The sequence below is a fragment of the Rousettus aegyptiacus genome, unplaced genomic scaffold, assembly GCF_014176215.1.
Source record: "Rousettus aegyptiacus isolate mRouAeg1 unplaced genomic scaffold, mRouAeg1.p scaffold_m13_p_9, whole genome shotgun sequence".
NCBI lineage: Eukaryota > Metazoa > Chordata > Mammalia > Chiroptera > Pteropodidae > Rousettus > Rousettus aegyptiacus.
In genome coordinates this window covers 73578570-73595700 of record NW_023416312.1, presented here as the reverse complement: position 1 = coordinate 73595700, position 17131 = coordinate 73578570, and the positions used below count along the sequence as shown (strand labels likewise).

The 17131-nt window shown below is 38.1% G+C and overlaps 1 protein-coding gene and 1 pseudogene across 1 annotated transcript; one reads left to right on the top strand and one right to left on the bottom strand.

Moving 5' to 3' along the window:
• Nucleotides 1–1394: 1394 nt before the first annotated feature.
• On the bottom strand, nucleotides 1395–10176 carry UBE2A (ubiquitin conjugating enzyme E2 A). The gene is made up of 6 exons (XM_016137398.2): nucleotides 9937–10176; nucleotides 9722–9802; nucleotides 9267–9292; nucleotides 4258–4347; nucleotides 3166–3254; nucleotides 1395–2828 (listed from the first exon to the last, which is right to left on the bottom strand). The coding sequence occupies exons 1-6, from the start codon at nucleotides 9978–9980 to the stop codon at nucleotides 2700–2702; spliced, it is 459 nt and encodes a 152-aa protein (XP_015992884.1). The 5' UTR covers nucleotides 9981–10176; the 3' UTR covers nucleotides 1395–2699.
• Nucleotides 10177–12888: 2712 nt separating this feature from the next.
• LOC118608453 lies at nucleotides 12889–13007 on the top strand (annotated as a pseudogene).
• The last annotated feature ends 4124 nt before the right edge of the window (nucleotides 13008–17131 follow it).

The window sequence follows — 17131 nt, the reverse complement described above, 5'->3', positions numbered from 1 at the left end:
AAAACCTGCAGAGGTCCACGAGCAGTTTGAGTTACTGCCCCAAATATGTTATATACTGAGAAATCGCTTTTGGTTATAGCATCGAGTCTCACAGATCTCAGATTTTTTTCTCTCCACTTTGCAAAATGAATGGAAATTTCATGCATTCTGTGGGTTTCTTTTTTCAGTAGTACACATGCATTCGTTTTGCCATTAGTAACCCCTGAAGCTGGAGATGCGTTCTAAACAAAGGACTCTAATAATTACATCTTTTGTTCTTCATCATACCCCCTTTCCCACCTCAGCAGGTACAGAATTGAAGACAAGTTCAAATTTGACTGCCATTTGAAAAGGGGTCTCATAAATCTGTTTTGATTTTATTATTGTTACAATTATATGCAGGCGGCCTGTGGCATTTGTAAAAATGTAAAGAAAAAAGCAAATTAGCATTAAAAGTTTGAATGGTTTCTGATACTTTTTATTGTATGATGCTTTGGGAAGTCAGCTTGTTGACTGTTGAAAGGTTTTAAGAGGATTAGCTCATGAAAGAGACTGGGAATAGTGTTTCTCAGGATGTGTTCTAAGGAAATATATCTGAACATTTCTGATCTTACCTTAATTTTTTCATGTGTGGTTAACAGTGTCAGTATTTAAGGTATCCAGCCACAGTAGGATGAAAAAGATAATGCAAAACTAATGTACCAAATGAAGACCAATTTAATGTGGTTCTCCTCTGAAGCAGAAATAGACTTAAGGGAAAACTTTAAGCACATTTAAGGATGTTACTCCTAGGTGAAACAAACCAGTTAGTGTGGTGGTCAATATAGAATGAATTCCCCCACATGAGGTTCCTTTCAGTGCCATGTCTTAAAGGGTGAGTGTGTACCATAAGGATTTCACTTTATTTAACCCCTGCCCCCCAAAACAAGAGATGAGTTTCCACAGTCACTGCCCTTATGATAAGACTGAGGATAACTGTACTTCCAAACTTTACATAGAACTGAAAATACCAGTTTATAATAGTTTGGTACTGTTTTTAAACTAAGGCTTTTAAAGAGGTGGATGTCAGGCTCAACAAGTTAGGTGTTAGTCTCTGAAGGCACTGGTAAACATCCAGGTTTGTTTATCACCTCTCCTGCCCCCCACCATCAGAATTTCATTCCTTTGACCATGACATATGCTGAAGTAGCTTTGTTTTATTTAACAGTTTTACATTCTGTTAAAAAAATTTTCTTAAAGCATTAATACAACTGAAAAAAGCCCTTTCCAATAGTATCTACTCTTTTCCTTCTCCCAGAATCTGTATTTTTGCTTTTACCATGTTTATTTCAAGAGGAGAAATGAGTAGATATGAGATTCTAATAATACTAAAAGTTCATACTGAGCTAAAATATAATTATACCTTGACTACAAAATTTTAAGGTCATTTTTATTTACAACTTTTGAAAAATGTACATTTTTTTTACATGGGTTACTTGTGCAAAGTTAGAAGTGATAAATGCACAAAAGGTGACAATGAAACATTAGACAAAACATAACAAGCCTTATCCCACACTGCTAAAGGTACTATTTATCTAAAAGTATAAATATCCAACAAAAGATTGCAAACATTGACACTTAAGGTTCTTATAATACTGAAAGAGAAGAAGAAACTAAAGCATGCAGCATTAACTCAGGATTTGAGTGGAAAATAATTTGCCACAGATATGTTTCCTTCCTTAGGTTAATTAAAACTAAAAAATGACGGGAGATTATAAATTTGTTTATCTAGGGTAGCACTGCTCCTTTAAAAGATTCAAGATCTAGATCTTAAAAGATCTTCAACCTTTCCCCACTTAAAAGCTAATGATTGTTTCCATTCTTCTGCTCCCATACTTCTTTAAAAAGCTAAAATGCAGAAGACTTCAGCACAGTTGTCTCTATGTATCCATCAGTACAGATGCAACCATCCTAGTACACATCAGCAACATAACATTTTTTTTCCTGAATATTTTTGATCTGTTTGGTTGCATCTGGGGATGTGGAACCTGCAGATACAGGCTGACTGTAGTCTGAAACTCAGCATGGGTGTGCCCAGTGAATATCTTGCAAGGAGAGGATGTGCCAGTAACAATTGCTGTACTCTTTTGGCTGAGTCCTTTAACATTCTTCCTACCAGTGAAAACCATTTTGTAATTCATTAGTTAGATCTCAGTATCACAAGATTTTTAGCTTCCATCACTCTTTCGAAATGAATTATTTATATGGAGTTGTTTCTTGGTTTTCTATATGCCATATTCCAAACATTTAATTCTAAATCCAACATAAGTGAAGGACCAGCCAGGAATAAACACTTCAGCAATCATTTTAAAAATAACATCCAGGTCATCAAGCTATGCATAAGCACCACTTGTACAACAATTCATTTAAAAAGCTTAGTATAAAGTATGGTAACACAATATTGCTCTAAAACTGGAGATGAGATACAACAAAAAAAAGAATTAAGCATTAGTAATTTTTGCACGTAACCCAGGTACAGTACATTTGATCTCATAGAGGGTGTTTTTTGATGTTCAAGGAAAGGACAGAAGGGGTAGGAAAAACTTGGTAAGGGAAGATGGAAACAGCACAAGAGCTATTTTGCTTTTAATAAAGTAAAGGTATTACACTGAATAGGAAGGTGACAAATACATCAATATATATTTTTCTTATGCCCAGCCTCTTATTTTGCTGCACCCAGGTCAACAATCACGCCAGCTCTGTTCTACTATGGCAGAAACACGTTTTTCATATTCCCGCTTGTTTTCCTGGTACAGCTGAGCAGCCTGGCTGTTTGCTGGACTATTGGGATTGGGCTCATCCAATAGAGACTATAAAGACAATTTGCAAAAGGTCAGTTCCTCGATGCTATATATATAGATAGATAGATAGATAGATAGATAGATAGATAGATAGATAGATAGATAAAGATATATATTCAAGACAATTGAATCATCCTAAGTAACAGCTATATATGCTCTCTTAGCATACTAACCTAGATTTCCATTAATCTGCTAGTAGCTAGGCAAATATATATATATAAATAAATGTTTTCTGGTGCCTTAGGTCTTAATGACCTACCTTTGAAGTTATAAATTTCAAAAAACAATTCAATTGCTAATATAAACATATAAAAGGCCATAGTTAATCACATGAAGGAAAATTCACCTGTATGGATGTTAAAATGGAAGAAACATCATAGGTTGGACTCCAACGGTTCTGAAGTATGTCCAGACATATACTACCATCTGCATAGACTGAGAGCAGAGAAGTATGTATGTTAAACATAACAAAGCCATTAAGTTTTTATATCATAGTCAAGATAAGTGCAGTCAAGAATACTTTGCTTTTGAAGTTTAAAAAGATTTCCCAAGCTGCTTCTCAGTCGCCTTCCTAAAAAGAGTCATAAGCATTATTAGTGAGGTAATCCAGACCATAGGAGAATGTCAAATGCAATGAGTATAAAACTGGAAGATACTCAGTGCTCTAAAAGTTCTAAAGAGAGTGCCTCGTTGTCCAGGAAATCATACACATTTTCTAACAGGGTCCCTAGCCATCCACAGACTTCTCGGAAATTCATTCCACCAAATTTGTAAACTATAACTCCTATCTGAAATAACAAAAGATTGAGTTCAGAATTCACAAGGTTTCATGTTTGCATAAAGATAAATAATATCTGACACCCTGTAAAATACTTTATTAACCTGAATAAAAGGCAAGCTGTTCTAGGCTTGCTACTAGGGGGAAAAAAGCAAATGGTTAGTTAGAATCACCTGTGGTGCTTTTCCAATATACTACTGTACACCTGGCCCTCAACCACAGAATCTGACATTCGGTAGGTCTAGAGTGGGGCCAGGGCATGTGTATTTTTAAAATGTTCCGTGGTAATTCTGGTCTGCATCCAAACTTAAAAACTTGCCTTAAACACTAGTGAAAATAATTAGAACACAAGACTACCCCAATCTGGCCTAACATTAAAAGAAAACCTCAAAAGCATCCTTATTTTTGTTTAATAAGTAAAAGATCATCAAAACCGCCAAGCTCTCAGACTCCAAGCAAAGGCAAAGTAGCTTCACTGCTTCGCTCGTAGGACTAGATCTCAAGGCAACAACAGACCACCAGGAACAAGTTCAGTTTTCAGGAAATAGCAGGATGCCTAAATAATATACAGGTACTACAGACAAATCTAGAAGAAATGTGGATTGCTTCCCTAATAAACAGTGCAGCAGTTTAAAATATTGTATTAAAAGTGATACTTGCCATTTGGATGAAACATCTTAGAGACAAATCTAACCGTAGGTGGTTTATTTGGATATTCTTCAGTGAATTCTATTGTAAGCTTAAATGTTCCTATAGTTAGAAAAGACAGGTTTAAGAAAACATATTTATCGCTTTGTTTTTAATGCTATGTGATTTTTTTAAAGTGTTAAATGAAATAATGTAAAGACATAGGGAAACCCCAATAAATGGACAGATATTGTAAGAACCGCCACCCAAAGGTGATTTGTTTTATATTTTTTCCCACTATTCTCCTCCAAACTTAAATACAGCTATCTTAAACTCAAAATTACTATGCAAGATAACTTCAGCCACTGTACATTTTGAAGACATCCTTAAAATGACAAGACACTAGAGCCAAAATTTGGCCTTCCTTTAGGAAGCGAGAAGACCTTAAGGGCCTATTTGAATCAGCTTCCATCTTTTAAACGCTCCAGATTTTTAAGTGGACTAGAAAGAAAGGGAGTACACAGACCCAAATATAAATGCTAGAAGTATAAACCAATAATCAAATTATTTTTTAAACAGAAGGAAATAGGTATGAAAGTGTTCTCTGGTTCCTTTTCATATACTAGCAATTCTATGATGAAAACATAATCGCATGTAAGCCAGAGAAAACTTCACAGTCCCTCCCAAAACCCTTAAGTATGACTCAATTTGTTACTGGGTCTTTCGGACTTAGAAGTTTATTTCCTTCTTGCTTCCATGAATAGGTTTATCACCACTTAAGGGGTTAAAAAGAGAAGACTACATTCATTCTGCTAGATCTGTTACAATAAAACAATGCCAAAAGTTTGCATCCTTTCAGCAAGCTCATAGGAAACAAAGCTGCCCTTGGTATGAACAGGGATCCCAAAGTTTCAAAGTAATTTAAAATTCAACATATAAACACATAATGTCCAAACTATTGTTACTCCCTAAACTATTTGAAAGTCAGATCTAAAGATTCTATGTATTATAGCTAAGGACAAAAAGTAAAATATTTTGGAATAGACAAACTATAGTCTATCAGAACTTACTTCATCTTTATCACCACCTGGTCATAAATCTTCCTCTTTTTGAGGAATAAATCATATTCTTTTCAATACTACTGATATAATATACAAGGAAAACTTGGAACCAATGTTACAGAATTTAAAAGTTTGGGTTTCCTTATGTATCTCAAGTGTAAACACATTTGACTCAATGTTAAAGCTGATTAAGTTATAGGTAAGAGATTTATCAACAAAGAATTGCTCTAAAATTGGACAGATTAAGTAGCATAAAGAGCTCCTAGTTACTTTAAATTAAAATCATCATTAAGTATGATACCTAAACGTGGTAAAGCAACACAGAAGGCAGGCATAAGTAGAACTTAGCAGTCACACAGACCTGGGTTAAAATCCTTCCTTGCTTTACTTACTAGTTGTGAAACCTTAAGGAAGCCACTCAACTTAACCTAAAGTTCCTCATCAATTAATGGATTCAAATATTAAATAGTACTTTATTTCTGACCTAAACACTCCCAGTTAAATGCAACTTGAGAACCTATGTTGGTGGCTCTCAAAACACCCTTGACTTAACTTGTCTAATACTTGCCCAGGAGTTGGAGAAGGTGCTTTCCTGACTACCAAAGAAGAGTCAGGTCTTTTAAAGCAGCTCATTTAATATCTTGAGAAGGGAAACAACCTGCTTATGTCTACTTGAATATAAATTAGGACTTAACCAAATCTTTATTCAAAGTACATATTTCTAAGGGAATATTTCATACTTTTAGCCATATTAAACAAGCAGAACCTCTTTAGTATAACCCTCAATAAAATTTCTGAGATCCAAATGTTAAAGAAATTTAAAACCTTAGAATTACTATTATATTATGCAGTTAAGTCTAGAACTTAGCCTCTGAATATTTTGAAGGCTAAACTTTAAAATAACCAAAAACTTAAGCCTCACCATTGTCATACATAATCTGTACTGATTTTATTCATCTCCCTGAGGAGGCCAAGACATTGTAAGGAAAGTATCAATTAACCCATCTATATGTAAGGTCCAGAAAAATTATATAAATATGTCAAATGGCTGGTGTGTGGCAATAGCGAGTGGTATGGTTAAACTAAAGAGTGTATATTTTGCTAAAGACATTCACAAATTCAAATTTTTGAAAATATTGTGTTGGCCAAAGAAAACACCTCTTCAGACATTTTCTGCCATTTGGTTACCAGATTGTGACCCCTGAGGAGAAAGAAAAGTACACATACTTAAAATAAAATTTTTTGACTAAAAATTCTCATTTTTAAGATAACACGCAAATACTCTTCATCATAGGATTTATTTACCTTAAGAACACCCGTAGTGGATTTTTAAGTGATTCGTTTTTTAAAAAAAAATCTTACACCCAAATTCTTAAAAATACTTCTATTATGAAAAGCAAATACTAGTATCTTACTGTGCCTATTAACAATTTTTAGATGATGTGACAGAGAATACTTTATTCCATAGCCTTTGTAGTCAGCATACATATTCAAATATTTTGATGAAGGAGCACTGTCCCCACCCCCTAATGCTTTATTTGGTAGTTAAGCTCTTGGAAACATTTTCCTTTTTCTTAAGTGTATGAAGTTAAATCAGAATACCTTTAAGAATTCTTTTTCTTAAGATTTAATCTCTTTAACTAGGGCCTGCTTCATCTAGAAACTTCCACTACAAATGGTTTATGAGGAAGCAGCAAAAGTAGTTTTAGGGAAGATTTATGCAATACATAGGAAAAAGCAAAATCAACTATGCCACTTGTCCCTAATCAGTCTTTTCCGGTAAATTTCCTAACTGTAAGTGAGGGGTATTAACGAATGGTCAAAATATTTTTGTACCCACAGTGTTCTAGACACCTGAGGAAGCATCCCTGGATAGCAAACTGTTCAACAGAACAAATCAGAAAAGGGTACTGTTATTTAGCTTGAGTAATTCCTTTCAGTAAATGTCAGGAAAGAGATACACATCATCAAACATACAACCAGTAATGTCAAGGGGGAAAGTCTGGGTAGATAATGGACTTCTTAAGTATCTTTTCAATTCATACCACTTAAAACAAGAAAAGCACCCTTGAAATATTTAAGTAACCAACCCCCAGTGAAGAGATGTACTATTAATAAAGCTGTGCCCAGCATAAAGCAGTCTGAATAAAATCAGGAAGAAAAAAATAATCCAATGAAAACAAAGTCTACTAAGGCTAAAGCAAATGCACAGTTAATTAGCACATAAAGCTTAGGTAGGAAGAACTAGCACCAATCCAGTAGAAGAAAATTAAGTCTTGCTATGGATCAGTTTAAATGATTTAGTGCACCAAAGTAGTATGCCTTTAGAAAACCTCTCTCCTGCTGTCATTTATTTTTACTGCAGCACTGAAGAGCAATGATATTTACCCAGGGAATGAAGGCAGACAGGAAGCTAAAAGTATTCTAGTGACTATCTGCAGTCTTGTAGGAAAATCCCAGTATTTGAGACAAATTTCAGAATTGATTGATAATGACCTACCTCACAACATCTTGTGGACTGTTAGCATCAAAAAGCAATCCAACTCGGCAACATAAGTATGTACTTAGTAGTCCGCAGAAATTTTTTGTTCCCACCTTCAAATTGAGTTATGTGCATGTGTGTATATACATTAATATATAAAATGCTACATGAACAAAGGAAGATAAGGCATTGAGAAAATAAACAACAGAGATCTTTCTTTTTAAAAATACCTCAAATATTAACTATGTCAATCAGAAGTTCAAATACTTTTAATCATCTTTTAAATGGATTAAACTTACAAAAAAACAGCTACACACCCACAATTGAGTGCACATAAAACTATATCAGTGTCAATTTCCTGGTTGTGATATTGTAGTATAGTCATTCAAGATGTTACCAAAGGAGTCTATGGCCATGCCACCCTGAACAAGCCCGATCCACTCTGATCTTGAAGCTAAGCAGGGTCGGGACTGGTTAGTACTTGGAAGGGAGACCACCTAGGAAGACCAGGTGCTGTAGGAGTAAATAAAATAAAAAATAAGGGATTGTAAGCTGACAAGGTCCTTGCAATCTGTGAGGTCAACCAAGGGTTGCCTCGCCTAAAAAAAAAAAAAAGAAAATGTTACCAAAGGAGGTGGTGGGGGAAGTGGGTGAAGGGCATCTCTCTGTTATTTATTAAACTGCACATGAATCTATAATTATCTCAAAATAGAAAGTTTGTAAAAAATCATTAAAAAGTAATTAGCATGTATGTTTTTAAAAGTCAAACCTAAATCCATTAAAAATTATGTGGCTATAGGTACTTGTAGTCCCTTCATGTAGGCTGTACACTAGTTGAACCAGTACATTAAGGCTACCCTCAATTCTGAAACTATTTTTAGATTAGTGAGCATAAAGTCTTGATAGAAGCACATATTGAAAACTCATTTAAAAATAAGAAACAATACTCAAACTGGTCAGTAAAGGTGCCATTAAAAACCATCTTAGGGCAGTGAGGCTGACAGGCATTCAATGCTAGATTGTAGAAACCAGACAGTTGTGTGCAAGGGATCCTTGCATCCATTTGACATCCATCAAACATTTATTAAATGCAGTTTCTGCCCTTGTGGAAGAATTCTAACAAGATGGTCTTTGGGACTTCTGAGTCTATCAGCAAGTGTGATAGGGTTGATACTAACTCAGTATCTTGAAGAGGGGCTGTATTTTGTGGGATCACAGCCCAGACCTCAAAAGACCTTAATATCACTGATATGCTTCTTTTAAAAAGTAATTGCCTTAACCAGATTTTTTTTTAAGAAGCAAGCAAGAACAGATAATGCAGTGTTAGCCAAGCGGACAATAGCCAGAACAACCTGCCACGTATTGCATTCCACTCAAGCCTTTCGTAGGCAGAAGCTAGGGAGAAGCAGGTTCCTAAGTAGGAAGTACTTCCAGGATGTCTAGGAACCCTTTCCCCAGATGACCATCCTCCTGAAAGGGGGGCAAAGAAACTCTCTTACCATCCTCAAACGGGGTCCCTTCAGGGCTGAAACACAGAAAGAAAGAAAAAAAAACCTGTCAGTTCCCGCTTAAGGGGTTCCCTTCTCCCTGGTTCATTTTAGGAGATGGCTATTTCAGGTTCTGTCAAGCTCTGCCAACTCCGCCTCTGGTAAAGCACTGTTTCCTGGGTCGGAAAGCCACTACAAATAGATGTTTCGGGCTTAGAAACCCAGCGCAGGCCGCCGCGCCTAAATGCCACCAGTCCCCGCCCCGCCCCCCTGAGAACCCCAAACGGTTCCCCTGGCAGCGGGAACTGAGCTAATCAAGGCACAGGCTCCGTGAAGGCGCCTAGGCCCGGTCAGACCCCCAACACTGTCCCTTTCCTCCTCAGCCTTCGCCGGGGGCTGGTCCCGGAGGGCAAACAGAGCCACCTTGAGTCCCCAACCTCTCGCCACAGCCCGGAACGCAGACTCACCCAAAAATGACTGCGTTCCAAACCATTATGTTGTTCTCGGACGGAGCCCCGCTGACTCCAGCTGGAGGATCCTCCTGCAACCTTCAGAAAAAGAGACAGGGGCCCCGCGATTTGGCAGCCGCACCATTCCGGGCCGCCCGCTGCCCCCGGCCCACCTCAGGAACCGCCCTGAGCCCGGTTGCCAACCCCCGGCCGCCGCGGTCCGTGTCAGTTACCTCTTGAAGTCCCGCATGAGGCGCCGCCGAGCAGGGGTAGACATATCTCGAGCGGGGTCAAGGCTGGGGCATACACCGAGGTCTCGGGTTCCCACGGAGGGTAAGGAGGCCGAGGAGGCTGGAGAAGTCGAAGAAGCCGGGGAGGAAGCGCCCAGAGGCACAGCACTAGCCCTCCGAAGTCGAGGGTCGGTCTGGCGCCGGCTAAGCACCACCCCGGAGTAGACAGGGGCTGAACCAACCTGGAAGGAAGGGGGAGGGTGGAATGCCGAACGCCGGACAGGCCGTACCAAGACGCACGGGGGTGGGGTGGAGGTGTAGGATGGAAAGTTGCTTAGGTCATTAAACCTCCGCTGGAGCCGGGCGTGTGCTGAGAGGCAGGCTGCGGGGCCAACGGAAGCCTACAACTCACCAGGATTGGGTGGTGGAATGGGCTCCATCCCCACTCGCCAAATCTAGGACGAACTCTGGGAAGCTTTCCTTGGCTTTTTTTTTTAACCAGATCACTTAAAGTGCGCCCTGAGACTGAAGGAGAAGGACAGAAATCTCAAACTAGAGGAGGAGGGAGTGGGCGGAAGCAAAGCTGTTCTCAGAAAGTGGGAACTCTAGGGTGAACATCCCCTGCGGACACAGGAGACCTGGGAGGGGATGTGTGTGACCCGTTCTGAAATCACGGCAAATCAAAAGAATAAATCGGCCTTGACTATGTAAAGGGGCTGTGGGTCCCTTTTCTGTGGGATGAATGTGAGGGATTAGTGTCCGAACGTTTGGGCCGGTGATCACCCCAAAGCAGAATAGAATGGTGGTGTGTGTCCTGAGGGACGGAATGAGAGCTTAAGGTGGGAGTAGGGTTTTAGCTCTGGACACTCACAATTTGGTTCTGGAACCACATTTCTCCTTGGCAATTCAACAAGCCGAGCGCCTGATATATGTTCAGAAGGGTCCAAGGTCTAAGAATGTCCGACTGCAGAGAATTGGACAGTGAGTCTGAAGTAAAAGTAACGGGAAGATGCGTGCGAAAAAACTGCAGGTTGCAGGGAAGAGTCACAGCATGAGGACCTGCAAAAGCAATAACCATTTAAAAAATAATTTTTAAAGGTCAACACCAAATAACTTAGAAGATAGGCAAAATACTCATTTAAGAACTTTCAAAAATATGAGAAAGGTAGGTTTGGGTTAAGTCCTGGAGAATTTTGAATGCCAAGCTAATGGATTTCTTGGAAGGTGGATGAGCAGAGAAGTGACATAATTAGAGCTGTGAAAATTAGAGATTGGTCCCAGAAGAGCAGCTGCAAGAGAGACTCTTGAAGCATTCCAAGTGAGAAATACCAAACCAGGCAGTGATAATAAAAATGAAGAAGAGCAGATGAATAGAGGGGACTTGGCAACAGATTGAGTGTGAGGTCAAGACAGAGGAAAGAGTCAACAAGGGTTAGAGCCCCAACTGGAGGTTTAAAGGTGTCATTAACAGAATTAGAGAATAAAGGAGGAGGGGTGGTTTTTGGAGAGGGAATTTAGAGACTTATTGAAATTTAGGGATGGGTGAAATATCCATGTGAAGATGTCCGGAAGATATAAGATACATAGAGATTTGTTTCTAACATGGGAGGCAGGAGACTCTTGACAATGGTAGTTATTCTAGCTGCTGCTTAGCAACAGCTACCTTCATGGCCAAGGATTTATATCCCATTAACTCCAACATATCACTTAAGGCAAGTCTCCCTAAGAGCCTCACATTATGGCTGTGGTGGGAAGGTGGTACAAAAATAAATTTAAAAAACCTTTTCCTCTCATGTAGGAATTTGCACTAATACACATATATGAAATCAACAAAAGCAAGAGTCACAAAAGCAAATGCATTTGTTTTCTATTACTGCTCAACAAATTACCACAAGCTGTTGGTCAAGTTCAGTTCTTCATGGTTGTAGGATTAAGGCCTCCATTTCTTCACTGACTACCAGCCGGGACCATTCTCAGCTCCTAGAAGTCTCCCACATTCTTTGTCATGTGGCCAATTCCATCTTCAGAGCCAGCAACAGACAATTTCTCTCCCATCGAATCCCTCTCACGCTTTGAATCTTTTTTCAGGAAGAGCCCAGTTCACTTTAAGGGCCTATATGATTATTAGTTCAGGCCCACTCTAAGTAATGTCTTATCTTAAAATCATCTAATTTGAGATCTTAATTATAACTGCAAAATTCCCTCACAGCAGAACCTAGATTCGCATCTGATTGAATAACTGGAAGAAGGTGTGTGCAACATCAGTAGACAGGAATCTTGAGGGAGGGGGGCCTTTTAATATTCTAACTATCAGAACAGCAGCAAGATACATAGCAGAAGCATATGAATCCACAAATGCTGAGGGACTGCACAGCAGGGGACTCATTGGTCTGGTGGCATGGATCTATTTGAATTTTGTTTCAAAAGAGATAAAAGCGGGGCTTGGGAGAGAAGAACTCAAGCAGTTTCTATAAGGGTTACAGCACAAATAAGGACGTTCTGGGGATAGTGGGCAGATTAACGTGGCTAATGGAAAATGATGCGACCTCTGCTTGGAAAACTGAGGATAACGGAAGTTGATTAAATGCCTCCAAATGCAAGGATGAGGAATTAGGCTTGATAGGCAGCTTTTCATAGGTGTTCGAGCCTAAGAAAGATGTGTTGAAAACATCCTACTGAAAAGTGGCATATAATGTACTGCAGAGTAGGAAAGAGATTGGGACGCTCCTGCCACTGGATATAAATATCTGAAAGCCATCAAATGCTAGAGATGTATCTGAGTTTGTTGTGGGCTCATAAGTTTTCTGAAACTCCTTTTTTCTTTCCTCGAACTACCCAATTAAGAAAACTCAGGAGCATGAACCAAAGCCATTTGGAAGCCCCACAGTGCCAGGATGTGGGGAGAATGTCCTGACTGCACAGTGGAATTGTAATGCAAAAACACTGTGCCCACTAGTCTATGGCCATGCTACCTTGAACAAACCTGATCCTGTCTGATCTCGGAAGCTAAGCAGGATCAGGCTTGGTTAGTACTTGGATGGGAGATGACCTAGGAAGACCAGGTGCTATAGACGTAAAAAATTTAAAAAAATACATAAAATAAATAAAATAAGGGATTGTAAGCTGACAAGGTCCTTGCAATCTGTGAGGTCAACCAAGGGTTGCCTCGCCCCTCCCAAATAAGAACACTGTGCCCCCCACATTCTTCATCAGAAGCAGGGTTGTCATAGCAAGCAGCAACACAGAATGTTCTCCAACAAAGATGATTATCAGGCTAGAACATACTAACTATAGCAGAGTTGACCAAGCAGTCCTTCCACCCACTTCTCACCTTGATATCTTGAAGAAATAATATCTTCCCAGCCAAGAATCCCCTCTGTCCCAAGAGCAGGGGTCAAGAAAATAGAAGTCCTTTGCAGTTTACAGTATATTAGCAGTGGCTGCAGGGAAGATTTAAAATAAAATCCAAATTGTCCACAGGCAAGGGTTTGAGAATTCTTTTAAAATGGAGGACTGAGAAGTATGGGGATATATGACTAGGGAAAGTGTGGAATTTCATTGATGAGGCTTTCAAAATGCAGAATATATTGTGATTTTCCTGAACTATTTTGGGTTGGAGAGAGAGACCAGATAAACAATCATTTCTGGCCTTCTGAGGCTATGAGTTTGTATTTCTGTTAACCAGCGAAGGCAAGAATTTTCTTTTCCTATAGTTTCCACTTCTATTGATAAAAGTTAGTACAAATGACAACTAAGAAACAACAGAAAATAGAATCAAAAGGTCTTTCTTGACTCCAATAATCTTAGAAGACAAGAGAATCACATAGGAAACAACAGTTGTCACAGCATGTGCTTTTAGCAGTAAAAGTGATAGTATGCTGTCCATCTATAGTCCCTAGGACATAAGGAAAGAAAGGGAGAGAGAGGAGAAAGAGGGAAGAGAGGAGAAAAGGAGAAAAGAGAAAGGAGGGAGAGGAGAGAGAAATAGTGACGCTTAGAGAAATGGGGGAAATTAGGGCATGAACAGGATTTCACTACTGGCTGAATTGCTGAATCAAGGGAAACAAAGTCAATGGTGTGGCAGGCTGAATAATGTCCCCAGCCCCAGACCTCCATGTCCTAATCTCTGGAACCTACGAATATATTACCTTATATGGCAGAAGAAACTTTGCAGATGTGGTTAAATTAAGATTTTTGAGATGGGGAGATTATCTAAAATGGGTGGGTCTGATGTAATCGCATAGTTCTTGTAAGAGGGAAGGAGGAGTTCAAATTCAGAAAGAAGGCCATGTGACAATGGAAGCAGTGATTGGAGTGATAAAGCCACCAGCCAAGGAATCAAGGGATGCGGGCAGCCTCTAGGACCTGAAAGAGGCAAAGAATGTATTCTTCCCTGGAGCCTCTAGGAGCAACCAGTGCTGGTGAAATTTTTACTTTAGACCACTGAGATTGATTTTGGACTTCTGATCTCCAGAAATGTAAAATATTAAATTTATGTTTTCTTAAGCCACTAGGTTTGTAATAGTTTGTTACAGCAGCAATAGGAAACTAGCATACATGGCTACGGTGTTGCACGTGGGAATTCAATCAAACCAGTCGTGTCCACCAGCAAACTACAACCAAATCCAGCCTGCCATTTTTTCCCCTATGGCCAGCATGCTAAAAATAATTTTCTATATTTTTAAACGGTTGAAAAAAATCAAAAGAAGAATAATATTCAATAATATTTCATGACACATAAAGACAATACAAAATTCAAATTTAAATTCTCATAAATAAAGTTTCATTGAGACACAGACATGCTCTTTTATTTAGGAATTGCTGCTTTTGTGCTACAATGGCAGAGTCGAGTAGCTGTGACAGAGACTATTTGGTGCTCTCATCACTTCACGTGGTCAGTTAACTACGAATCACAGTGATACAGTTATAACTCAATAGTGTTTTGAGTGCCATATGTATCACAAAATAGTGGCAGTTTTAAAAATTAAAAGTGAATATCTATTATGTCAAAACAAGAAAATAAAAGTGGATTTTGAATATCACGTGTTTAAGTGTAGACTATTTGGTGATCAAATCAGATGTCAAAGCATTGTGTTTATTATACAATGACACTGTAGCATTGCTAAAAGAATACAATATACACAGACATAGCAAATTAAGCACTCACTGCAATGTTCCCAGCTCACAGGAAAGCACTGGTTAGAAAAATTAGAAAGTTTAAAATGGAATATCTTATAGCGAATTTCTTCACAAAAATTAAAAAATGAAAATGAAGCTGTAGCCAAAGTAAGTTTCTGAGTGGCTAATTTGTTAGTCAAGCAAGGAAAACCATTAATTGATGGTGAGTTAATTAAATCATGTTTGACTGTAGAAGTCAAGGAAATGTGTCCAGGGAAAATAAACTTTTTAAAGACTATCAGCCTTTCAACATGAACGGTGGCTCACAGAGATAAGGACATTGGAAGTAACATCAATAGTCATTTAAAAAACAGAGCAAATGATTTCCCGTGGTTTTCCTTGACTCTTGATAGTTCACAGATGTTAGCAATACTGTTCAGTTGTTGTTTACTCAGAGTCAATGCTGAGGTTAAAGCACTGGAAGAATTGGCCTGTATGGGTAATCTATATGGAACAACTGCAGATGATAATATTTCCAAAGTAAACACTAGTTCAATACAACCTGAAGTAGAGTCTGTTAACATGTTACGAATATGTACGACACAGAAAAGGGCTTAGTTGGACAAATGTACAAAGCTTGAGAAAAATGCAAGTTGGTTAAATCCTATGATTATTTATTGAGTTATTAATCAACAGGCACTTTGCAGGAAAATATTTAAATCTATCTTGTGTTATTCAATCATTAGTGTCAACAGTGAACTTTATTCACTCTCATGGACAAAACCATTGGCGGTTTCATGAATTTTTGTCAGAAATAGAAGCTGAATATTCTGACTTGACCTACTAACAGCAGTTCAATAGCTTAGCAGTAGTTTTTTCGAGGCTTTTTTTTTAAGCTCAGGACTGAGATTGAAATTTATCTGAATGATAAGAACCACTCTCAATCACTATTGTTTGAATGCTGAGTAGACTTTTTTTAAAAAAAATTTAAGTGAGGCAACCTTTGGTTGATCTCATAGATTACAAGGACCTTGTCATTTTACAATCCCTTATTTTTTTAATCTGGTCTTCCTAAGTGGTTTCTTATCCAAGTACTAACCAGGCCTGATCCTGCTTAGCTTCTGAGATCAGAGGGGACCTGGCTCGTTCAGGGTAGCATGGCTGTAGATTTAGTGGTCTTTTAAATTAGCTTTTGCTGTAGACTTGATAATGTTACTTAATTAATTAACCTAAAATTACAAGGCAAACATTGCTTATATGTGAAACTTGTACTGCAGTAAAGTCATTTCAATGACAACTAACATTGCTTGAATCGAAGGTAACATGATGTTACTTTAATCACTTCCTGTGCTGTAAAAAGTTAAAACAAAAATCAAGATTTGCATTCCCACACAAATTTGCAGTGGATATATTTTCTGATCTCAAATTACAGTTCCAGTGGCAGTTTTTGGACCTCGATGCAAAGTGCAAAGGAAATTTCTGAATTTCAAAACATTTTGTGCATTTGAGATACTTCTACCTAAACTTAAATTGCAAGCGATTACTCTGCAATGTAATAACATACTAAAAGGCAAATATCAAGAATCTAATAGGATTTTCTAAGTGTCTTCTAAGAGATGAATATGCTCAATTAAAATCAGTTGCTTGTGGATTGATATCAGTATTTGGCAGTACTATCTGTGTTATTTCTTTTCAGAGATGAAATACATGAAATCTTATTGCTGATGAGCATTAGCAGATGAATGTTTGCAACTGATTTTTAAAAATTATTTAAGGCCTTTACTAACAGGTGCTTGGAGTTTGTTGACTCTTGAAAAAAAATCAAATTATAAACTTTTATTACAAATTTAAAATTATATTCTTAAAAATCTCAACTTGACCAGACATGAAGCAATTTAAAAACTTTTAAATGTATATTGAGATCACAACTGATTTTGATGATAGAAGACACTCATTTTGAACCCTAATTAAGTGAAATGTTATCCACCTCTATCAAAGAATGCCATTCTTCCCATTAGCAGGCCTGTATTTCCAAATATTATACTTAATTATGATTATATTTTGAACCTCATCAATAAAA